General features: G+C 41.9%; 1 protein-coding gene and 1 pseudogene across 1 annotated transcript in view; both read right to left on the bottom strand.

Annotated features, from left to right (window-relative positions):
- Positions 1-226: 226 nt before the first annotated feature.
- Notum (palmitoleoyl-protein carboxylesterase notum) overlaps positions 227-26,642 on the bottom strand; it is a 51,545-nt gene continuing 25,129 nt past the window's right edge. The window contains exons 2-5 of the mRNA XM_065230449.1: positions 6,079-6,625; positions 5,723-6,019; positions 1,885-2,091; positions 227-1,821 (exon numbers count right to left, since the gene is read on the bottom strand). Coding sequence (XP_065086521.1) covers positions 800-1,821; positions 1,885-2,091; positions 5,723-6,019; positions 6,079-6,625 — 2,073 coding nt within the window. The 3' untranslated portion in view covers positions 227-799. The remainder of the gene's footprint in view (positions 1,822-1,884; positions 2,092-5,722; positions 6,020-6,078; positions 6,626-26,642) is intronic.
- LOC135708494 (5-aminolevulinate synthase, erythroid-specific, mitochondrial-like) lies at positions 2,289-3,815 on the bottom strand (annotated as a pseudogene).

Here is a 26,642-nt window from a genome sequence, read left to right as displayed (position 1 = left end):
TACTATGACTAATTGCAGGTACAAAAAATGATTCGTTGCAGTTTAACTTCATTGGGCTGCGAGTTTTCATGTTGTTTTCTTTTCAGTTGTTTCGGGATATCGCTTTTGCGTTTTTGCTTTGCTATTCGAGTGTTTCTATTGCTCTCTGTAATGCTCTATAAAGTAATCGGTGAGGTAGTCATTTCGCGGTTCCTTACGTGCCTAGTATGTACAATCTAGATTTTTTGTTGATGTCGAGGAAAACAGAAAAATAAATACAACTGCTACTTTTTCTATCGCGGAAGCTTAAATTACGCTAGACGATTTGTCGCTCATCTAAAAATTAATGCTAAGTACTGGGTTCAACTGTCGCCATCATTCTCCGCTGCATCTCTGTGTAAAGCTTCTATATTGTACATGTGCTTAAAAACGAAAAAAATAAATAATGCTTTAACGTAAATGATTCAGTCTGGTTTAGTTTGTTTTGTAGCTCTTTGCATTGCTTAGGTAGTTATATATACATGCACTATGAACAGTATATTTGTTTTTAATATAATCTCAACAAAAGTGAGCTGCATTTCTAAAGAAAACGTGGACCGAATCGATTGTGGGGAAATCAGCCAACTGGCACGATCGGAGCCAGTCGGCCAACCAAAAATTTAGAACTTAGAAACACATCTTGCTCGAATTATGCAACCATTTGAAGTTAATCAAATATTTCGCCTACCACTAAAGAGGCCTAATGCAAAAATAAATTATCATCTATCTATCCGGATCTGTTCAGCTATTTACATTACACGTGGGTGTGTCGAGCCTCGCGCTACGTGACCTGCTGCGTTAGAAGGTTGACCAGCTCCGCGTGGTCCATGTTGTTCAGGGTCTGCATGTCGACGCCGAGAGCCGTCGCCACAGCGTCCATATCCAGCCCGAACGAAGCCAGCAGCTCGAGGAACTTCATCTCCTCGCCCGTCAGCGGATTCGTCAGCGTCGGACAGGAATGGTTACACTGCGGCCAACTGCACCGCTCCAGTAACCGGAGAGAGCATTTCTTTGGTTCCACCAGATCCAACCCGAAGGGATTCACATTCTGCTGCTGCTGATGCTTTCGGTTGTTCATGTTTTGGCGGTTACGATTTTTATGATTCAATCGCTTCTTGTTCTGATTTCGCAACCGATGGTGACCATTCTGGTTCTGCTGCTGCTGCTGATGCTGCTTTTTAGAGTTGGGGCTGCCATTACTAGGACTATTACTATTTTTACCGGTACTATTTGGCGATCGCTCTAGTCTAGGAACTTTCGTTGATAGGGATTCTTCCAATCTCTGTTGGTGGCGAGTGTGGTTCTTGCCTCCTTCTCGTCCGTTGTTCTTATTGTTCAGCCGGTTCAGCCTTCGCTGTAGCTGCCGTTCCTGACGTCTGCGTGCGCGCTCTTCTTTGGTCAGCTTGGGTCTTGGCACTTCCTCCTGTCCTTGTCCACCCTGATCGTTTTGCTGCTTCTTCCGTCTGCCCCCGTTGTGCTTTCGTCGCATTTTCTGAGGACTTGGATTACGATTCGACTGGCGCCGTTGAACCTGACGATCCCGTACGTCCGACTGTTCCCAACAACGAAGTGCATCTGCCAAGCTTACATCATCGATCTTGATATTCATCCAATCTCGTTTAGTCAAAACGGAATGCCCGATACAGGAAGGAGCAAACACGGCCGTGACGTTGTTCAATGATTCCCGCAGAGCACCGCCCATATCGTGGATGTAGTCCCACTGTTGAGGCGTTACCGGAGCACCCACGTGATCGGCTCGCATCTGTGCTTCATCAAAAAGCCACTGGAACACGAACAGGGGAGCTAAAACAGGTAGATAGACTTGTTAGATTTACAAACCACGCTAGAGGGGTCTTTAACACTTACCCTTCAAGGTGTTGTACAGCCGGTGGCCAAAGTAGCACCTCCACGGTTCCTTCGGGTGTTCGGCTACGCAAGCTTGAGGCAGTGCACCGTCCCACATTCGCCATCCCTGGCGAACGGCTTCCGACGCGGCGACCGCTCCCGCTGTGTACGGTTCCCGGTCCAGAAACCATCCGGAGTCACTGACGCCACGGACGCTCACCTTGAGACCTGCAAATGGTAGATTGATAATGTGTGATTTTAGTATAATGAAGCTGTATGATGGTTAAAGGAATGGAACGAAAGTCGAATTACAAATATCATACGTTTAGAGGCCAATTCTACGCTTAATTGAAATAAACTAATGGTTTTTTTATTGTATTAAAAAATCAGATAATTTATTTCAGGTAAACTTAACGATTTCTTTTCTAACGCGAACTAACAACAGATAACAAATATGGAAACGAAAAGTGCACGATCCGAGATCTTGCCAGACCAGCTTCATGTCACGAATCATGACAACCATCATTTCGTTGGTGTGATGTGGTGTAGGAGCCAGACGCAATTTTTCCTCGCCACGTGCTACCGTTAGGTAGTTTATGGATTTCACATAGCGTCCAAAACGTTTGATCATCAAATCCGATACCTCGGTGCATTGGGCCGGATTTCCAATTTTCACTGGAATGATATGACTTGGGGTATGTTCCCCCGGGAAGCCCTCTTTTTGCAGCAAACCGCGAAGGTAGCGTACGTTTTCCTGGTGACGAGCACGTAGTTCACGCCCTTCGTCCGAAGACAGGATGTCGATGGCTTTCTGTGCACCACACAGCCCAACAAACAATTTTAGCTGCAGACTAGCTTATGCAGGCAAAAATTAGCTGTATAAGCCAATTTTTAGCTGTATAAGCTAATCTGCAGCTAAAATTGTTAGTTGGGAGTACTGTCGGATGCAGCGAAGTGGTAAAGGTTAATCCGGTAGCATACGAACGCACCATGTCCACCAGGAGAGAAGTATTGGAAATGTAGCCTCCTACGTTACCAAATGCTTTGCTCAGTGCTCCGGAGATGATGTCCATCTTATGCAGTAGCCCTTCCCATTCGCCAACTCCTGCGCCGTGATCGCCATATAGACCCACGGCATACACTTCGTCCACGAAGGTCAGAGCACCAAACTCGTGAGCTACATCGCAAAGTTCCTCCAATGGACAAATGGCACCCGTTCGGCTCCGTAAAGCTAACTCGATTGTGCCTTCCAAATCAACGAACTGGATTAAAAAATCGCTCCCGTCATCGAATGGACACTTTCAAATGCAATAGTTTTGGGTAACGATCTGTCATCGAAGCATGGTTTCCAGTATCTGAGAAGATATGACAACTGGGCAGAGCCTTGAACAGCGTATACAATGGCAACATGGCACGAATTGAACAGCAGAGCTCCCTCCTTTTGATGAAGCTGTGTCAGGCGGTTCTCGAGATTTTCGTGATTTAGCGAATTTCTGGAAATGTTCCTGGGTCCACCTGCACCGGCTCCGTAGGTCGGCCAGCGCATTGGCCACCACATTCTAGACCTCCGGATGGCAGGACATTCCCAGGTAGTCGTTTGAGCACGACACCGTAATTGGGCGCTCACCCCAGGAATACTCCATTGCACGCGGAAACTTACCGGCTTCGGTCAAGCGGTTCATCTTCTTGAACACACGGTACGAGTGGTCCTTCTTGTTGCGCATGATTTGCTCATGGAAGAACTCGTCATACTGGAACGTACGATTGGCGGGAACATCCACGCTCTCGACATCGAGTTCCTTAACATGCGGAGCAACAGAGGTCAACAAGGGACACTTCTTTGTCTCCTTATTGCCCTTCGGGTGCTGCAGCGAGCTCAGGTTATGGCTTGGGGTTTTCATCTCCAGCTTTTGCTTGGGAGTCGCAACGGATTCCTTTTTGGCGGCCACCATTTTGGCAACAACATCGGCACCGGCTGGTGGGTTCTGCAGGTTCGATATAGTACGAGCAACCACCGGGCATTGGCCTTCAGCAGGGCCGGGGCGTAGTTACGCACGTAGCTGGTGCTCAGACGAGTCAGGACTGGGCAAGGCATCTTTTTAACACTGCTTACCGAACGGAACAGTGTTGATGTGGCGAAATTTAGAAGCTTTAAATACCTTCCCTGCACGGTTTCACTTGATTGGAAATTCTCGAAAATATTGCCAGAAATCACTACGAACGTATGTAAAAATTACATCGGATAATGGTCATCAAGTCATCCCCGTTCTGAAAATGTCCATATTGTAGGGTATCTAACACTTTTTCAGAAACCAAGTCGCCATCTTGAACCCGAATATGACATCGGTAAGGATCTACTCTATGTCTCCGTTCCCCGTTCCGTAAATTTCCTTATAGTTGAATATCTGAAACTTTTTCTTAAATCGAATGTCACCTTATTAAATACCAAAATGGTGATTCATTCATTCTTTCTTTATTTAACGTCGGTCTCTGTTCCGCAATCTAGTGACGGACATCGATTGTCATCCATTGACGGCAATCGAATGTGCAGAAAGGCAGTTTCCACACCTGCGTAGGATATCGAACACACATGAGCCGGGACCAACGGCTTTACTTTCCTTCCGAAGGAAAACGTGACCGGGGTTTTTTAAGTCTCAGGAAAATTCCACCGACCTCGGCTGGGATTGAACCCAGCCCCATTGGAGTGTGTGAAATCAGTCACGCTTACCTAATGGTAAGCCGGCGCCGGCTAATACCAAAATGGTATAGGACATGAACAAGTCTTCTCCGTTCCGAAAAAAAAATATACATGGGTATCTGTCACTTTTCTAGAAACCGGAAGTCGCCATCTAAGAATCCAAAGTGTTATCGGAAATCGATTTCGATCTCTAAAAATTTAATTCCTTATTCCGAAAATGTCCAATACAGTGTTTACAATTCAGAATTTTGGGAAATTTGAAAATATTAAGACTTTAAAGACTTTGGAGTTAACATAGAGCATTAAGAGTTTGGAGCTTATTTTTATATTTTGGAACTTCCGGTATGCTTAATAGTCCGGCCACTGAGCTTTTGGAATCCTAGTGACTTCTAGCACTATTCGGAATACTGGTGACTTAGGTGATTTTTGGACTACCAGTAACATCCCCAGCTTCGGAACTTCATTAGAACTCCATGCGCTTCGGAAAATTCCGATCCTTCAGGATCTTTTAAAGCGTCCGTATAATTGCTGGAACTGCAACCATCCAGAAGGCAGTCAGCAGCACTTACTCGGAAGAAATTTGAAACTTCGAACTAAATAGCTATCAGAACTTTTAGCACCACAAGAACCCTTAGAGCTGCAGGAATTTCTGAGAATCCAGTAACCCTGAGAACTTCTGGGAACTTCAACATCGAAAACTGGCAACCTCATCATAGATTCCAAAATGACATCGGACATCAATTTTTGAACTCTGCACGTCGTCCATAAATTTGAAGAATTTCAGCAACCAGCAACTTTTGGAACTCGATCAAACCCGTAGAAATCCAAGAAAGCCATCTAAAGTTTTAGAAATTCGCATTAGGTTCTTTACAAACGTCTAATTTCAAAAACAGCGCCCCTCAACCTCGAGACGTTCCTATACTGCTAAAACTTTGGCAACTCCCCGAATTGCGAAAGCATTTAGATCTCGAGAAGCTATATAGAATCCTTCGAAATGGATCCATAATGTTTCGTTCATTAATTCGCTACACAAGGCAAGATCCATCTAAGAAACTACCTGTCCAGTTGTGGTACTTCCTACACGAAGCATGGATCAAGTTTGAATTCTCCTATTTACTATGCGGCTCAACCAAACCATCATCAAAAACGCTCAACACTTACCCTTCTCATTCTGCAGAAAACTGCGCACCTTGTCCAGATTGAGCATCACTCCCAAACCGCCGGCGGAGGATCCCGCCATCAGCAGGTCGGCTCCCTGCGAGTGGCCCAGCCCCAGCGGTATCAAGTCGGCAATCACCTGCCGCACAATCAACGAACCCATGAACCGAAGTCCGTCCCTTGTTTCCGGCTTCACTTTGGTTCCACTCCACGAGTCGCTACTGCAGTACGGTACGAACACATGGTTGGCGTTGTACCAGTAGGGATTCTCCGAAGGCACCGGAGACAGGAGACCACCAACTGTGGAGCAAAAGGACAATTAGAAGGCTGTAGGAGTGCGATTGATGCGAATGACTTACCGTCTCTGGTTTCCGGCCACTGGGCTGAGGTCATCAGGTGCCTTAACTTGAGCCACCTGGCACGGCAGGACTTGTGATCGTAGCAGTGCCAGCCTCCTTCGAAGAACACAACCCATCGTCTGGAGCCGGGTGATTTCCGTAGGTAGAACCCCGCCTGCGAACCATCGTTACACGTGACGGTCCGATTGGATAGAAACACGCGCTTCAGTTCCTTCTGAACGGTCATCACCGTCGTCGTCGTTGTCGTCGTTGTCATCGTGGTCGTGTTCGATGCTTCCGTTGAAGGCTGCTGGGGTTGACCGGAACTACTGCTGTCACCAGTGGCGACACCATTCGATTCACCATAGCTGACAGCTGCCATAGCCGATGACGCCCCGTTTGACGCTTCCGTTTCGCCGGCCAACCGTTGAATCGAGTTACTTTCGATGGAAATATTTGCCTGCCGCTGTCGTTGGTTGACTGCTGCTGTGGCCGTCGCTCCTGACGCCGCTCGGCAATGGCACGGAACGGTGAAATGCGCCACCATCAAACACACCGCCAGCGTGGCCTGCAAGAGGGAAGAGATCGATCATAAAATTAATCAAACTGTCATTAAATAATTTGTGACGCGAACTGCTGCGGCGGCGGTCTCTCAGAGAAACTGCTGGCATGACAGAAAGTAAAAAAAAAAATCTCAAACTTACTCCCCTGGAACAGCCCGTTCCAACAGCGGAAACCAAGGCGGAGAAGGCGGACAAGATACAAAAGACATCAATCATCGACCGGTGACGGAGATTTTGACGGCATCAGGCGACGAACCCGATCGATTTGTTTGATGCGGTTCACTTTGCAGATGCCGCCGCCGCCACCGTTCGTTTGTTGTTTTTCTCCGAAACGTGATGTCTTCTTTCACGTGAATGATTGGAAAACGGAAGATACGTGCGGCGCAGTATTGAATTGATTTGGAGAAAATTAACTTGCACCTTCGATCCTCGTACGCCCACAGAATTTCATAATTTCACGCTTAAGGACGAATACTCGAAAGCGGCATTAAAAAAAGTCATCGAATCAAACAAGCGAACGTAAACCACATCGAATTTAAGGCAACGCTTGGCAGAGCAGGGGAGGACGGTCATCGATCGCGATGCATACAGCCCTTGCTCGCTCGGCAAGCCAAGTAGCACAGAACAGAAGGGGAAGTGCAAACAAATCGGTGAATCAAAAAGTGCTCGTTTTTCTGCTCAACGAGCGATGTGATGTGGTAGCGTTCCACATGGGCTTTCTATGTGCACTCACACTATAGCATGCTGCCTATCTTAACTGCAGGCCGAAGATGCCTTCTACCGCTAGGTGCGCTAGTGTTCGCAAATGACCAGTGGAGCCACTTTCTGATTCGAAGTTCCACTCCTGTGCAAGTAGCCACCAACCATCATCATCCAGAAAAAGGCGGCACTTTGTGTTCTGCTGTTCCCCATCATCTGCTGCTTCGTCTTTGGTCGTCGTCTCGTGGCTGATTGCTGCTACTGCTACTGCTACTGCACTGCCCAGTTCAGTTGTAGTAGCAGCGGCACGACACACACCACTAATGGGCTTTGAGGTTTTCTTGATCGGTCGTCGTCTTGGTGGTGCACTGGCAGGCACGCAGGTAATGACGATATGCCGCCTTTAATTCTTCTCCTTAGTGCTCCTTGGAGTTGTGCTTTCACGCTCCGTTTAGGGTCAACAGCAACAGCAGCCAACGGCAGTAGCCGGCTGGAGGCTCAAGACCGGGTGCAAACTTTTATTATGGTTATGACGCTTTTCGATACGGATGCCGGCTACCGGACTTTGGTATCGGTTCAAGAGAGGCGTGCACTGCAGCAGCGGTAGCTGATCGGTCTGGGCATGAAACAAGGGGCAGCGTATTTGCAGGGGAGATGGGTGATAAATAGAAGTATGTACTCACAAGGCCATGCAGATAGGATGATCCGGATCATGGGTCCGCTCAAAATTGACGCAAAAATAGTTTGAATACAGTTTTCAAACGACCCAGAATACCGAGTCAAAGATTTCAAAAAAACAACATTTTATGCATTTTAACTTCTAATTTAATACTCTATAACTACTGAATAAATCTTTGAAGAATTGAATCCAGATGCAATTGCAGATCTATATTTGAAACCTGTACCATCGTGGCGGGCTGCTTTGGACACTTTTCAGGTGTAAGCGAGTTGTCATTGTGGTCATCACATTACATACCTTTATGGCATGTAATAAGAAGCATATGAACTACTAATTTGAACACATGGCAAATGTTCAATTGTTTTGATAATAAAATAGAGAAAATCAATGGACATCATAAAATCCATCAAACATAAATAATCTGTAAAAAATCATAGTCAGATCCGTCAAATTACTGGTTTAACAGAACATTTAAAAAATCGATTTTTTTGGTGTGATGGAGATTTAATATGGAGAAACATGGTGTTGTGCGAAAAAATAAAAGGAAAACATCGACGAGAGCTTTTTAAAATCTGAAATGATGACTAAGAGAAAACAATTTGTGACATATTATTTACTCACTAAGTCGGCAATTTAAGTCTGGGAAGGATCTAATCTAAATGACATCTTAATTCTGGGAAGGATCTAATGATATTAGCTAAGGATTTTATACGATCGAGTATATTGAGTATATACACCTGCCAACATAATTGGTAATTATACTTAATTTTTTGAAAATACTTCTACAATAAATTGATCCTCTCAACACAATATGCTATAATAAGCTAATGAATTGAGTCTAAGAAATTTATGTGTAGTTCTTTGCAATCATTTTTTAAAATGTCAGCAACTCGTTTTTTATTTGGGAGTTCGCTAATTTGGAGACGTTTTCAACTAAAAAGCAATTTTGCCAATTCAAAAGTACCCAAATTTGAGTAGGATCGATCCAGATCGGTCAAAACTGAGTTGGGGTGACAAATTATCAAATGAACAATATCGATCGGTTTAGGTTGATGATGTTCATTTGAGTAGGCTCAGTTTTGACTAAGTGGACGCTATTCAAATTTGGGTAGTTTTGAAATAGCGTGTTTTGCATGAAAAAGTAAGAGGTTGTATCCAAGACTAGACCGTAGATTTGACGTAGGATTACGTGCTCGGTATCAATATTTGGCGACTATGTTAGGGAAACCACTTTTTGCAGGCAATCGGTGATAATTTTGATAACCATTTCAACAGTTAGACATTTGTGTAATTTTCAATAGTGACCTATTGAAAACTGATAAAGTATTCAATTTAGCAGCTTTGAAGAAAAATTACCAATCGATCGGCACAGCTTTCGACTAAATTTTCAAAAGCAACCAAAAATATCCTAGTACCGTCCCAATGACGCGTTCATCTGGATAAAATTGATAAATAGCAGATTTGCGATGGGCCCGATCTTAGATCCATAGGCCAACATTAGAGCCATTTCCCCTACAAAAAATTCTATAATCCATATTAAATTTCCTATGTAAGCGCCAATCGAAACAAACTTTTTGACGTCACTACAAAGGTTATTGAGTAAAAAACGAATCGTGCGAAGCGGAATGAAAGCCGAGGGAAAAACGGATTAATCATTTTGTCAAGCTTTTGCTTTCATGTTCCATCAGATGTCACTGCTGTTGTTGGGGGTGGCATCGATCGGAAACTACACATAATTTGTTTTCGAAGAACTGTTCACAGAGAACAGTGCAGTGCAAACATGTCTGGTACCTCTATATATGCATTTAGATTAACAACCGAAGTCCCCTTCTTTACACATTCTGCACTCAAAATAGCTCACCCCTCACAGGATTTCCTTCCGAATTGTATGAATGGGGCGGGGCAGAAAGTATCGTTTGGGCAGAATATGTAAAAAAGGAGGGGCTTTGAATGTTAATCTAAATGCGGCACCAGACATGTTTTGTAGTGTCAGATACTCTATTTTGTAATCTATGAAAGGAAATCACAAATAGGGTGGTTGTCATAAAAAAAACATGGCAATTGAGAGATTGAGCTCGTAAAAGCTAATTTTATCACAAATTTGAATTTTTTGACTTTCTAAGCAGGTAAAACTGTATGAAGAAAAATCTTTTATATTAAACAATATTGTCCGGGAAAACAAATGAATGTCCCTGACTAATTAATTTAACTTGGCGCTCACTTCTTCACCTGAATATACACCTAAAGCGAATTATTCCCACTTCTTTCCAATTCTATATGTGGATTTTTAAAACTTCCTACCAGCGGAACAGCACCGTCTCTGGAAAATGGCCGGACGATATGATTAATCTCACCAATACAATCAGGTCTACAATTCCACACCTTCTATAGACAGGTTGAGCCTTGATAGCTAACTGGTTGCGGGAACTGATAACCTTGACAAATGTCCAAATAATACTCTTTAACAAATTTGTGGTGGTCCTGAAAAGGACCATTTAGTCGTGATGGTTGAGTAATGCTGAGCTATTAGGGTGTTCAACACGGATGAGGCTGGCGATCTGTTAATTTTTTGGATCAAGGTTGACGCGCTAGGCATAGATGACTCACAGCTATTCACGAGGAAACTGATTTCGATCGCGGTGCGGCTTCTTCTTCCTTCTATGGATGCGCGCTGCTTTCAGGATGCCTTTCGTGGTGTACTGGATAACGATGTTAAACGCCACACGCCGAAAGTACTGCTGCTACTGATGCTGCTGCTGCGGATACCGTCGACCGGACACCACCACACACGGTGATTGAATGAGCACCGTTTAGTGAGACAGGATCAAATTCGATTTTTAAATCTGTGTTAGGGAATGCGCTGTTTGCAGGTAATCGGTGATAATTTTCATCACCATTGCAACAGTTGGACATTTGTGTATTTTTCAATAGTGACCTATTGAAAATTAATAAAGTGTTCGATTTAGCAGATTGGTAGATAAATTCCCAATTCTTTGGCTTGTTTAGAATTAAAATTCATCTGCTATTGACTTTCCGGTTTCGCACACAAGTAGCTATAGTCAACAAAGCCGCTGCTTTCTCCGCAAAACTCCGGATACTGATATGATCTAGAATCCTCCGCACAGCCGCCAACGTGGATCTCCCTCCAGTGAACAAGAGTCACTGGCTCGGAGATAGAAGCTGGCAACTTCCCCGAATCAAAATCGACAACCGGATGAAGGACAATTTTAAAGCAGGAGATAGCTCCAAGGCTTTGAGAAGGTCGGTTACAGTACTAAGTGCAGGAATATACCCCACCTACAGTCATCGGTACACTGACGGGTCACGGTCTCAATCAGGTGTAGGCATCGGCGTTTCCGGTTCAGTTGAAGCGATCAGTAGCAGCCTAACCTCGCAATGTTCGGTATTCTCAGCCGAAGTCGTAGCCATTCAAATTGTGGCAACCACTCCGTCCGCTCATCCACGGACTCACAGTGCTATCCAGGCTCTCCAGTCTGAGGCCCTAGTACACCCTTGGGTACAAAGTGTAATCCGGTTCGCACTTACCAGCACGGTATACGCTTGGATCCCTGGCGGACAACCTGACCGGAACGGGACCCTCGGGCCCCCGCCATTCTAGCAAAGTCCCACTTCACGACATCAAACGCTGGATAGCCAGCTCAATTGGCGGAACCTGGAAGATCGAATGGTCGCAGTCTCGGTGCCAGGCCATTCGTAAAATCAAGGGAACCACCGACAAATGGGAAGCATAATCCTGTCATCGTGACCAGAAAGTAGCATCGTGGATGAGAACGGGGCACACCAAGGTGTCCCACAACTATAGAGGAACTCCCTTCGGCAGGCAGTACGACATCTGCGGGTTTGCCTTTCTGTGAAACACTTCCTTCGCGTGTGTCCAAAACACGATAACCATCGACAACTATAGAGGATTCCGGCCATCATCCACGATACTCTAGGTGACGAACCATCCACCCTGGCTGTAGTGATGGTTTTCCTCAGGGACGCCGGGCTCTACAACCAAAAGAAAGCGTACAGCACACTTTAAATCTAGTGTATTTTATTTTTTCGGCTGTCGGGACATCTCTGCTGGGTGGAGGCTCTCCAGTGGGCTCTGTTTTGTTCAGATTGTGTTAATTGTTGGTTTTAATTAGTCTACGTTTCCAGTGTCATTTTTTAGATAGTCTCTTACTATCGCGCTTTGATGACGCCAAATAGCAAATAAGGTGTATGTAGTTTAAACTCTGTTTTCAAAACACTCCGTTGAGGGTCCTCGTTCTGAGGCCCATTTTTCTCTTTTAAACGAGATGAACTAGCCAACGAGCTAAAAATCTCTCTAATAAAGTATTTAAAAAAGAACTCGTTTTAACTCACACTGTTCGTGAATTTCAGCAGGACAATAAATTCGCCTACGCTTATCGGACAGCAGTTTCTGCAGACTGTTTTCAAATTGAAGTTTAATGAATGTAGTTTTAGTTTACTTGTTGTTGATCTCAAATTTGACAATTTCGATGTGCAGTTATTTCAGTTATAACAGATCATTCTCTTACTTACACTAGTTATATGATTTTCAGAACGTTTTGGAGTATTTCAAATCCTTTGAATATAGCTCTGAAGCCTCTAAAACCTCTCAGATCTTTCACGTACTCGTTTGGAGCTCATCTCCGAAGCTTTCTAAACCTCTCCAAACCTCCTTTTACTTTTACCAAGTTACTTTTTAAGTTCAGAGAGATTCATAGAAGTTTGGCAAACTCCAGTATTATCCTGCAAATTATAGATAAATTTCCTGAATTTCAAAGTAGATCAGAGGACTTCATATGATTTCTTGGAAATTTGGAGAAGTAGCAAGGAACTTCATTGTAGTTGTAGTTTAGAAAGACTCATGACTCTCCACCATAATGATGTTTAGTTGCACTTCAAAGTAGTTAAGTGAACTCCTAAGAAGTTCTTTCTTGAATTTCAGAATAATAAAAAAAAACGATGGACATAAAAAATTAAGCGAACATTAGAGAAACTCATGGAACTTCAATGCAGTTAAAGGAATATAAAAAAACTCGGGGAACACCTCAGTGAAGTTTGGGAGGACTTCAGAGAGGTTTAAGAACCTCAGATAGGTTCATCGGATACGATGCTTAGAGACGGAAACTTCGGATAATTGTAGAGAAGTTCAAATCAACTCTAGAGTAGTTAAAGGTTCTTCAAAGAAGTTTTGAGAGCTTCAAAAATGTGTTGGAAATCTGGAAAATGTTTTGGAAACCATTATTATGATCTGAGAAAATCACAGGAAATTTCAGTACTATAAAGATGTCAAGAGAACCTCAACAACATTATCCTAAAAATGCTCTTAAAACTTAAAAGAAGATAATAAAACCTCATGAAATTTAGAGAAACTCTTGGAAGAATATAACACTTCGTGAAAGATTAGAAAAATGAAAAAAAAGGTCCAAGATATTCTCAAGGAAGTTTACTGACCATAGACTCCTTTAAGATACGGTTCCTTACCTTTGAAATAAGGTTGGAGTTAATTAAAATTAAGTGACGTAGATAACAGTTTTTTTTTCTAATTGAATAATAATGCACATTATTATGAAAATATGTTGTTTTATGAGAAATGAGCATTTGTAACCTTGTTCTGAAATTATCATTCATTCAATCCGAAGAAAACGGTGTAAATAAAATTGAATTTCATTCATGAATGACCATGTTATAAGCGTTCAATCCCTGACACTATTTCGTCACACAATTTCTTTTGATTTGCACCCCAGTGCAGTCGAAAAAGACGTAGTTCTACGTCAAAAGTCGTCAGCAACCATCATCCCTTCACTTAATTTTCGAGACTATTTGTCGTTACCGAGGATGATTTTAAGGGAAAATGCAGCTCATATATATGCCATTCGGGCAAATTGAATTCAGACGAGTGATATTCGGGCGAATGTTATAGAACCCCCTACAATCCAAATAAAAGGGAAAGAGACCGATGATTCCACTGTAGTGTCACATAAGAAAATACTATCACCATGCTAACCTCAAAACGCTCCCCAACCTAAAAACCACCTCCTTCGTACGAGACTAAAAAACATCTCACAAGGTGGAAGTCGTATTTTCAGGAAGTACGATCTTGGATCAATCACCGGTAGGGCTGAGCACGCGGGAGAGGAAAATGATCGCACAAAACGGGCAAGAAGAAAAACAATCACTACCCCGTTCGCTTCACACTGGACACTCTCCCGAAAGAGCGAACCAGAGAGAGTGGTAAAAAGAGAATATTTCGCTCATTGTATAGTGTTGCCATCCGATCGGGAAACTCACCGTTCGGAGCGACGTCCAACCACCAGGCGGCACCAACTCAATCCCGTTTCAACGATTTATGATTCATTCGGAATTTCAAGAATCGAAGGCCGCAATGCATAAGGTCGGAGCTTGGCTAAGATCTTTGCCAATCCTGTTGTAGCACCCGGAGAAGGCTCCCCCGCAGCAGTAAGTCTTCGGAAGAGCGAGACTCGAGCGAGATGGACATAGAGCGAGAGAGCGGGAGCAAGAAAGAGAGAACGAAAATATCTCATACATATAAATTGTCGGCATAATTTGTTTGATGTGATGGCATGGGGCTCCCTGCTCGCGTTTTGATCAAAGATTCCGCCAAAACACTGTTTACGTTTTTTTTTTCTCTTCCTCTCTCTCTCTCTCTGCATCATATTCTGCTTTTGTGGCTCCGGCTTGTTCTGAACGTTCCCAGGTTCATTCGTCTTCTCTACCGGTGGGTTGGGGGGTTGGCTATGGGGATGTCGGTCGGATGATGAGGGTTACTTCGTTCCTACTGTTATTTCGTACCATAGTCAGTCCGTCAGTGCTGCGGTATCGAGCCAACCATGAGCCCCAGCAGGGTTCTTCTTTTGAACTGATTACGGTCGCAGTCGTCCGCTTCACTCGGCTCGTACGTATGGACCGGGGGTGCGGGGCATGCTGGTTGGCCTTTACCTGTGGATAGGCGTCGTCGTCGTTCGATGATGTAGTAGAAGATTGCTGCTGCTGCTGCTGCTCGCGAATCTCGCGTCTGTCAGGAGTTGTTTGGGTGTTGTTTTGGCCGTTGTACACGTATGTGTGGTTGGTTTTTTTTTCAGAATCACATGTGTGTAAAATGCAGCAGGTTGATTTACTACTCTTCGCTGAGAGACATTGGTGGGAGCTAGCATGGGTTGTGACTCGTTTTTAGAGATGAATTTTTGGAGAGAATAGGAAACTCAACGGAAAGGTGGTACTGGAAATAATGCATATTATAAGTATTTTTGCAGTAGGGTAGAACAGGGGACTAATGCACCCCGTGCAAAACGCCCGGTTTGGTGTTTCATAGCTTTTTCACTTTTAATTCTGGGATTTTTTGTGCCGAAACGCTAGTTAAGTACTAAAATAGCACTGTGATTTGTGAAACTTTTGAATTTAAATCGGGAATGCTACGAACAATTGCATCAGGCGTTTTGCCTGGGGTGTATTTTGGGCTGCAAATATTGCGACTCTGATGTAGCAAAATTGGCAGGTATTATGTATCAAACACAAACTTCACAATCTTTTCTTTTTGCCGCCACAAACAAAATATTATCATAATATCTTATTATTCCATAACTTCATAAAATATTTTTTTGGCCTAAATGAATGGAAGGCACCTTGGCCCCAGATATCTAATCTAACTGGACAAAATTAATAGCTCCTCGGGATGCCATCGTCAAAATTTGATGTCTTCGGCAAAGTTGTTCAGCTGTAAAATGCTTACTTTGTTAATGAAAATGTTTGGTTTAGTGGGTCCATGTTTAAGTAATTCAGTTTTGTATCTTTTGAACGAAGCATTGGTTTCTTCAACAGTCTTGGCTTTGAAATTACGTTGGAAAAAGTTTCTTAAGATGTCGAAACCGTCAGAGCAAATAAATCTCGCATCACTTTTCAAATAGACCAATATAACAAATGTAAACAAATCGAGTTAAGCGATACAAGCCATTGCTCTTCTATCATTGTATGTGATACAAAAACACCCATCCAAATTTACTTTCATTTATTTAAGAAAATTATTGATCAAAAATTGTCCAATGTACAGTTTGAAATGATGGTTACTTGATTGTTACTTCGGTCATTCGGACTGCCTAACATGATTGGTGCTCTTTTTCCAAAGGCGGGGCCAATCTAAAGTTAGGTGCTGTACTCTGAAATCTGTGAAAGGGAATCTAGTATCATGTAGACAAAACGCCCAATGTAACACTCATTGATTATGTCATTGAGAAAAATCGTCCAATGTAACATGTCCGATGTACAACTCGACTTGTCAAAACGTCATATGTGGTTTTTTTCTATGTTGTAGCATGAAATTCAAAGTAAAATTGTGATTTTACCGTTTCTTCTGAATTTTCAACGTTATTACACACTGACTACATTAAAAATAGTATTGCAAAATGTATTGTTTTTAAACAGTTAAAATAATAATCTGTCGAACTTCAACTTCGATTTTCTCAAAATGGTGGATATGTTACATTGGTCTATTTGAAAAGTGACGCGAGAAATCTCTAGTTTTATATGATTTTGTAAAACTAAAGCAAAAATCTATTTTAGGCCATGCACAGCAAAAAGTAAATTTTAATATTACATCCAAGAGGATGCACTTCAATCATGTCGAAAATCTGATGTAATTTTTATGGCCACAAAAATAAACAAATGCAGTAAAAGGAGCATAATGTCAGTTTATGCACTGTATTAATGATATTTTTTTCCTTTCGGCAACTTATATTACACCATATTTTTGGCACGATTGAAGTGCATCCACTTTGATGTGATATCAAAATTAATTTCTTGTTGTTGGTTTTTTAATAGTTTTCTCAACATTTTGTGCATAATTCTAGCAACATTTTTCTACTTTACAGGTCAAAATTCTAAAATCTCCCAAAAGCGCAAGTCTATACAGTTGAAAGTTGCGTTGAAAATGATTGCATTCTAAAATAACTTATTATTTGTTCAAAATCTTGCAGAAATTTCACAACGGTATCTATTAGTATTTTTTCCAGTGGCTGTTTAAATTCACCTTTTTCATGTTTCCGTTCTCCCCCGGCAATGAGTTTCAAACTATCTGCTTATTCAAAAAGATGGTCCTCATTATAATCAATGAAACCTTTTTTAAAACACTGTTACATTACAGCATGTCCCATTAAATTAAAATATACCCATTATTGTAACAGTTTGTAAGATAGGAGCTAGAACTAGAAATTGTTATAATATTTAAAATAAACTCGCCTATTTGAGCGCCGTTCACTACCAAAACTGCTCGAGTAGACAACTACCACCCCTTCTCAAGGATTGGCAAAAGTGTGTGGGAATGAAGTTCAGTCCTCCCATTGAGAGCGAGGGAGAAGATAAATAGGCTCTCGACCGCTTGATGGGGGCTCTTTTGTGGAAAACCTTTTGGATAGTACGGACGCGCGGAATAAAGTCTACTGTTAAAAAAGAGGAAAGTACGGATGTTTGCCTTCGCGTGTGTGACGCCAAGTGCGACGAGTAAACGGTATGTTAACCTGGCCAGAAGAACCAAAGTCTCGGTAGTGCGTAATTCTAGTGTTCAAACGAAGTGTCCCGAAACCTGCACGTGGAGTGCGTATTAATTGCCACCGAGCTGGTCCCCAATCCCCGCCATAACATACAGGGTGCGTGACGAGTGTTTGCAGTAAATTTCAAATAGTAATTTCTCATGCTTGTGCATCATGATTTAGATATATTTGGCAGCACTGGATAGCTTATACTGTAAGGTGTAAGATTTAAACAAACAATGTTGAGTAAACGTAAAGATGTCGAAACAAGAGAGCAATCTGTCAGCCGTTGTCGCTTTGTTGCGCGCCGGAGTATGCATGAAAGAAATAATTCGGTCGGTAAATGTGTCTGAAAGAACAGTGTTTAATATTAAAAAAGGCTTGGGAAAGTGATAAGACGGAGCACCTGCTCATACTGCTAATAAAGCACAGAAATGGCTTACGGAAAATATTTCGTAAATTTGGGAGGAAAAAATTTGGCCCCCAAGCAGTCCCGATATCAATCCGTGGGATTATTTTGTATAGGGCTTCGTCCAACGGGATACCAATAGAACCCCTCACACCACACTTAAGTCGCTAAAAGCTAAAATCAAGGCAGTGATGACATCTATGGATCGAAACATTATAAAACGTGCATACTGCAGTTTTCGGAAGCGTCTAACTACAGTCGTCGAAAGGGAAGGCAATTTTTTTTGAATAAATTTACTTACAACTTCCATATGTTGCGAAAGAAAATAAATCGCACAAAATTCATTGCTAGAATAACCAACTGGTGTATTTTTTCTCAAATATGCCATTTACTGCAAAAATTCGTCACGTATATGCTTTCTCGACTGCATGGGATTGGGAGTTCGCGAGTGTCAATAATTGCCTCCTTCGTGCTCCTAATGTTGGTCCGAGAAACCAGACCAGAACCGGCCGTTAGAACGGTCCACATTAGTGCGCGAGTGGATGGAATTAATTTTTGAACCTACGTCCGAAAAGTGCGCCGCAACCAAAAAAAGATTAACCACGTGTGCTCACAGGATTCCTACGAGAATCCCTGCCGCAAGTGCCCCGACACCTGCGACGATGCAGAGAGTAACGAGCGACGGCGCAGGCCCGACGTAACTTCTCAATCGACAGAGTAGGCAGCCCCTGAGGGAAAAGGTAAGTTGCATGCTACCTTCGTAATGTTATAACACCAAGTATCGAAAATGCTTCGTTTTGTAGTTATTGAATTGTTCCAGCTAGATAGTACATCTGGCCCAATGTGCATTGGTATTTCGCGTACTTGCTGGTATAAAATAAACCCCAATGTGGTCCATATCCTAAAGTCTAGTAACTTCTATCCTTACCTTCCCGCGGTGTCGGCTGAGGTACGAGTAACCATAGGAAAGATCTGGTAACACACCCCGGTGCTGAAAGCCTATCCAAGCCTCTGTTCTCCATGTTAGGGACGGCTGATCATCGTTCTTGTGCCAGCATGGGAGCAGCTAGCTGTGCATGATGGTCATCCGACAGACAGGAGGCTGGTGCAGACCCAACAAACCACCCATGTAAAACAATCATTGAAAATAATAAAGGAAGTCTCCACCAAGCCATAATCCTGAAGCCTGAACAAGGAGATTGCTCCCAAAATGGTCTCACTCCGGAACGAATCTGGACGACCGCTCCAGACCATTTTGGAAAGTTGCACTCCAAACCCATTCCACCACTCAAAAATGAATATGATGACGATCGGCTCACAATCACCCCTCAGGAGAAAGCAATTGCGATTGGTGACCATATTGCCAAATCGCACTTGCTTGGCTTCAACATCCAAAGTCCGCTCGAAGATCAGGTAGAGCAATGTGTACTCAACCTTGATTCCTCCCCTTGTGCTATGCCTCCGAAGGATAGAATCACGATGGAACAGATTTGCTCAGCGCTGAAATGCACCAAAAACATGAAGGCCCCCGGGTTCGACGGATTATTCAACCTAGTGTTGAAAAATCTCAGCATGAAGGTTCACTTTCTTCTGGCTGATGTCTTCAAGAGATGCTTGGAACTGCACTACGTTCCAAATATCTGGAAGACAGCGAAAAACATAGCTATCCGCAAACCCGGGAAGGACACAACGCTAGTTTCCTGCTACAGACCGATCAGCCTCCTTTCAGCGCTGAGCAAGTTGTTCGAGAAACTCATTCTCAATCGTTTGCTCAAGTTTGTCGAGGAACACAATATTCTCCTACCGGAACAGTTCGGGTTCAGGAGTGATGAATAACATCCGAAGTAACAAGACTGTATCCAAGTCCACAGCCATCACCCGTAACTACCTTCAGGAAAGGTCGTTTAAGGTATCGTTGAATGGCTGCCTTTCAAACACGTTCTCCATCCCAGCAGGTGTTCCGTAAGGAAGTCTGTTGGGCCTTTTTCCTTTACAGCATCTACACATCAGACATTTCTCCCCTCGGTTGCGTGTTATTCTTGTTCGCAGATCAGTGTAGGAAAAGTTCACCAAAACTCTCTATGACTCGCGACCTTTTCCCTTGGTGAACTTCGTGAAATATCGTGATATTTTCCAACGCTGTCGCAGATGATACCGCAATAGCCGTCAAGGGTAGGATGCCTCGCGAAATAACAAACAAGCTCCAACGATGCCTTGAAGATTATGCCACCACGTGGAAAATCGAAATCAATGTCTCCAACACAAACAATCATGTTCCTTCATCGGCAATCACCCAAACTACCCAAGTAACATTTTAAGTTTTATGAAATACTACAAAGCAACTATAAAACAACATTCATAAAACCCTGGTCAAGGCTATTTTGTCATTAATGCATCCACCAAAACCTCATTAAGACTAGAATATGTCTAGTTGGCCCACCCTGGAGAAGGTTCTGAAGGGTGTATTCTCGAAGCTCTTCAAGATTGATTTACTGCAAAAGGTTGTATGACGAACGCATTGATAACCATTTGAAAGCTACAATAAAAGGTATCTAGCAACAATAAAAACCCTTTCCGAGCCATTTCCCCTAGCCGCATGCTGAATCCACTAGGAAAGCATCAATCAAGATAGAAAAGGATTTATGAATCCGATCTTATTAAAATAATGAAAATAGAAACTGATGGTATAAAAATCTTGTTGAATATCCAAATTTATTACAATAGTTTTCATTAAGTGGCCTAGTTTTAAGTGCCATATTAAATTGTATGTGAAATGTACGTGAAATCATCGAAAAAATTAAGTCCATCCTCGTAAAACGTCGATTTGACTAATTATTTAACATAGAAAAAAAAAAATATATTCTTCAGATCGAGCTTGGCCGAGACTTTCTTTTTATTTTTTTCGCATTTAAATGTTTGCTCATTGCTAAATTTACCAAAATATAGTTATATCTAAGAAAATATTGATGGAAAATCGAAGATTGTAAAAAACAAGCAAATTAATTGTAACATGGCGGTGGCATAAAAGTTGATTTTCATGGGTCATTTGTGAAAAAGTTGTTTGAATTCCTTAACAAATTAATAAGGGTTTAAAATGGCTTTTATCAAGAAAACTTGCAGGCTGAATTGTATTTATCTAAAGCCATTTTGCTTGATCCTAACCCGTTCCGATTTATGGCAGCATTTATGGAGGCAAAGTTGCCTGCAAAAAGTTAAACGTCAAAGTTTGTTTATCTTTCGATAGTTGCGCTGTGAGATCCAGGATTCTTCCAGGCGGTTTTCTCCCGATGGATTGGAAGCAGTTACTCAGATAGTTTGCGATACTGTTTTACAACATTTCGCATGTCGAACAGCTGGAAGTGCAATCGTTCCCGAAAAAGATCCCCTTCTTCCGGATGGTTACAGAAGTGCACCATCCAACGATGCAGGGATGTACGGTTGAATGAAATTTTCGAAGATTTGATTCTAAAATCGCTGCTATGGATCGGAAACTAGCTAATCTCCGCTTACGAACAGTTTCAGTGGTTTGCTGTCGGTTGATACTTCGCAAGATCTGGAGAAGGCTGGTATGTGTTTTAACTTTCGACAATGTTTTATAGCACCGCTCAGTTTACTCTTCTCCGCCAGATGGTCAGTCGTTGATGGTGTGCTGATTCTTCTAAGGAAGTAAATTTTTCTGAAATCGACTTGATTTTTTCATCCTACTTCGTCTATCCTATGAGATTTCCTTGTCATAAAATTGGCATTTATTAATTATGAGGAGCCATCTTTTAAGATCAATTTGTAAACAGAGTAATTGGGGAGTTAATCATGCACTTTAAAAAGCCTAAAAAGCAACAATAAATGCTTTTTGCTCTAATGCAAAACCAAATGGTTTTATGGTTGCTTTTATAATGATAGAACACGTTTATAAAGTATTTTATCAAGACATTAATAAACAATTGCTAATGACGTTTATGCTTGAATTACAGAACAGTTTTAAGGAGGGATTGATAACCGTTTTAAATTTATTTTTAAAACAAGACAGTTTTTGACTTTCTTGCAAGACTATAAAAGGTTTTTACAACAAAAAGCTGAATTACTGAGCAGGAATATTTTACACTTTGAAATGCTATATTTAAACTAATTGGATTGTTCATTGTCGTTATAAAACCATCATAAATCAGAGTGGATGCTAAATGGTTACTGTATTGTTACTTGGGTAAAACCGGTTCCCTCTTGTACTGCAATCATGAATGGCACAAGGGTTGAGTGGTCCGCTAAAGTAACCTATCTCGGGATGTTGTTTGACGAAAAACTCCTATTCCGCTCGCATGTAGAGAAAACCGTAGTCAAGTGTTCCACCTTGGTTAGGTGTCTGTATCCGCTGATTTGCCGCAGATCCCGCCTCTCAAGGGTGAACAAACTGGCTGTCTACAAACAAATCATAGCACCTGCGATCCTCTACGCAGCTCCGGTGTGGGAATCATGTGCACAAACTCACAGGATCAAAAATCCAGGTCGCTCAGAACAGAGTGCTTAGGATGATCCTTGATCGTCCTTTTGACACAAGAATTTCAGACCTCCACCAAGAGGCGGACGTTCCAAAATTAGATTTCAAAATTGATGACATTAAGAATAGGTTTGTGCAGAAATGCAATACATCACAACATGCTTTGATAAGCAGGGTTTGGTGTAGTTATAGGTTAGTTATCGTTGTAAATAGTAGTTATAAGTAGTCTCCTTTTTTTGAATTCAAGGTGGTCATACTTTAAAACAGGCCTGACTGGCTGTGACTAGCACCAAATTAAAATGGGTCAGACAATAATATTCCTAAGTAATGGACGCAGTTGTAAGTAGGCTCTACAAATAAAAAAACAGGCCTGATAGGACTAGGAACTGTAAATAATAATTTAAATTTCAAATATATTAAAGTTGAAAAAACGCATCTGTGTCACTTGATAATTCATCCATGTAAACTAAAAAAAAATACAAGAAATAAAGTCAAATAATACAAGAGGAATTGCGTATCGAATCAATTGGCAAAGACTTATCGCTTTGCATCCCAAGCTTTGATTGGATAGTCTACGAAGCATTTTCTTGCGGAGCCTTGACAGACTGCGAGACTGGCGACGTACAGCCATGGATTGAGTGGAATGGACAAGTCTTCTAGACACCCAGGGCTTAGCCTAACTGGTAAGAAATGCGACGCAAGGGACATGCACACCTCAACTATTTTTCCATCAGCATAACGGAAAATGATTGCTCAGGATTATGCAGTGCTTTCTCCTCTGTAAACCGGTAAGTTGTTTCCATCTGAACGGGATCAGCATGCAGTGCTTTCACGAAATTGTCAATTTCGCTCATGGTGGGTTTCGCACTTCCATTGGCGAAGCTGAATTTAATCGTATGCTTTATTTCTATGGACATCTCCAGCTGTTTAATTTCAACTGCAATGCCAAAGTGACCAAGCCTACAATGAACAAAGCGCGCACCTAGACAATAGCTGCTATCGAATATACAGACTGTCACGTGATTCACACCGAGAGGAATAACTACTGTTGTCTACAATCAACACTGCTGCCCCTTACCCGTGCCTTCTTGAAATCGTTAAATTGACGATGACAGGAGCACATAGTAGTAGGGGCAACAATAGCTACAATTACAAAACCTATCGATTAGATGCTTACGTCAGATTGAGTGTGTAACAATCGATAGAACTGTTTCTGCACATAGGCGGTACATGAGTGAATCGGTGATCAAAGGGGAATGCTCGACCCGATTCGTCCCTTCCTCAAAATTATCCTTTGTCTAGCTCAGTGGTTCTCAAATTATTTGTGATTGCAACCCACTTTTAAGAATTTCATACGCTCGTGGCCGCTGCTCTAAAGCCAAAATGATCTTAAAAACTAAAAAAAAAAGTTAAAAAAAAAACATTATTCTGCATTCATTTCCTGAAACCCAGAAAACAGAATGGTATTTCAACAGCTTAAAATTTCAATACAGCACAAAAAAATCATCGGAAATTAAATTGCTTGAAACGACAAAATTGTGGTAAATTAACAAATCAATCCAATAACGGCCTTAAAAGTGCTAAAATTATCTAAAAACACTGTCGTTGTCTAAAAGAATGAGAATGTTCAAATCGATATCATTAGTTGTATAATAAATGATATTATTAAAAGTATTAAAACTAATTAGAAAACCCCAACTCGAGACCAATTTTCAACGCCAGAATGACAATAAAATCAAATAAAAAAGCTTTAAAGGGGCTGTTCATAAACCACGTAGACAGTTTAAGGGGGGGGGGGTGTTGGCAATCATCCACGGCCCTAACAAATTTAAAAAAAATGTATGGACAATTAATCATTTTGTCAAGCTTCTGCATTCATATTCCATCAGATGTCACAGCTGTTATTTGCGGTGACATCTATCGGAAACTAGGCACAATCTGTTTTCCTATAATTGTTCACAGAGGACACTGCAGTGCAAAACATGTCTGGTACCTCTATATATGCATTTAGATTATTATTTGAAGTCCCTCCTTTTTTACACATTCTGCAAACAAAATAGCTCACCCCTCACTGAATTTCCCGCCGAATTGTATGTATGGGGCGGGGCATAAAGTATCGCAGAATTTGTAAAAAAGGAGGGACTTCAAATGTTAAAGCAAATGCATATATAGAGGTACCAGACAAGTTTTGTAGTGTCAGGTACTCTATTTTATAATCTATGAAGGGGAAATCACAAATCGAGTGTCAACCAAATACACGGCATGTGGAGAGATTGAGGTCGTGAGAGCAAATTTTCTCTCTCAAATTTGAATTTTTTGGCTCTCTGGGAGCTGGTAGTAAATCAGGTAAAACTGTATGGGGAAAAATCATTTTTATTTAATTGTAGCTTGTTTAACAATAATTTCCGGGAAAAAAACTGAACTACAAAGTCCCTGTTTAATTTCTTTAGGTTGTCGTTTACTTTTTTTACCTGAATATGCACCGAAAGCGAATTATTGCACTTCTCTCAATTTCTATATGGGGATTTTTATCACTTCCTACCAGCGGAACAGCGCCATCTTTGTGGAAAATGTTCGAACAAAATGATTAATTGTCTACGCAGGGGGAGGGGGAGGTTTAGAATCCCAAAAAACTGTCTACGTAGTTAATGAACAACCCCAAATTTCCAAAAGGCCTCAAAACGCAAAATGGCTTTTCAAAACGTCCTGAACACCCTCAAAATTATATCGAAATTACTGAAAAACATTTAAAAACGTAAAAAAACCGAAAAGGTCTCAGGTCTAAACAAGAATTAAATTACCAAAATGGCTTTCAAACATTAAAACGGCCTAGAATTGCTCTAAAAACGCTGAAGTGGCCTAAAAGTCATATCAACAAGCTGAAAATGACAATTCTCATAATAATCATGAAACGTTAAAATGGTCTTAAAAACGCTAAAAATGGTCCAAATGATTCAAAACTAGCTATATAATGCCAAAATGACCTTGACATTGATTATCCCAGCATGGCTATAGACTATATTTATGCGCTGTGTACATCCCACCCGACCGACGTCGCGACGTCGAAGTTATGGAAGCGCATATTGCAGAGTTGTGCGACAAGGCATCTTGTGATGGTAAGATTCTTGTTTGTGGCGATTATAATCAGCCTCGTCTTCAGTGGCGAATCGATGACAACAGGGTCTACCTTACCGAAACATCTTCACTAACCGCTGCAAGTATTGCCCTCGCTGATGGAATGGATTTCGTTAATCTCAGTCAACACAATACAGTCCGAAATGAACTGGGCCGCACGCTGGATTTGGTATTTTGCAACGGTGAAAATGATTTCGATATTGACGAATCCGCTGTGCCGCTTTTACCTATTGATGCTCATCATCCTTCCTTAAATCTGTCGCTACCTGCTCCACTTTACTGGCCATCACATCCAGCTTGCAACGTAGATGATAGAGCAGGGCTTCTAGACTTCAAGAAAATTGATTATGTCTCATTACTGCAGTATCTTTTTGATGTAGACTGGGCCGATGTGTTTGAATGCATTGATGATGACAACATTGGTTGGAATCAAGTGTTCCTCCCGACCAATTTCCCCAGCTTGGAGTTCCTCAGCTTAGAGTGCTGAAGCGTGAACGTAACGCAGTCCAGAGAAAAGTACGTCGTCGCAGAACAGCTGACACAAAGCGTGACTTCAAGCGTGCCAGTATCGCTTACATTAAACTTAACAGTGCCTTGTAAAATTCACACGTCCTCAGAGTCCAGTGGAATTTGCGGCGTAACCCCAGAAATTTGTGGAGCTTTATCAACAGCAAAAGGAAAGATTCGACTATACCGTCTAACATGCTACTCGATGGGAAAGAGTCCACTTCTCTTAGCGAAGCGTGTGAGATGTTTGCTAAACACTCTGCATCTGTCTTCGATAAAAATATGACAAGTGACCTTGAAGCTGAATCTGCTGCCTCTAATAAGCCTAGTGACTTAGTGGAACTGAGCACATTCGAAGTAACTCGGGATATGGTACTTTCAGCAGCACGGAGACTGAAAACCTCACTCTCTCCTGGTCCAGATGGAATTCCGGTAGTGGTGTTCTGCCGTTGCTCAGCTGCCTTAGCAGAACCTTTAGCAGTCATATTTAATGCATCCTTGGAGCAAGCAAAATTCCCAACGGTGTGGAAGCAGTCGTATATGT

Source organism: Ochlerotatus camptorhynchus, unplaced genomic scaffold (assembly GCF_037179485.1).
Source record: "Ochlerotatus camptorhynchus isolate MF236.1 unplaced genomic scaffold, CSIRO-AGI_Acam_v1.1 ptg000330l, whole genome shotgun sequence".
NCBI lineage: Eukaryota > Metazoa > Arthropoda > Insecta > Diptera > Culicidae > Ochlerotatus > Ochlerotatus camptorhynchus.
This window is presented reverse-complemented; position numbering and strand designations above follow the sequence as displayed.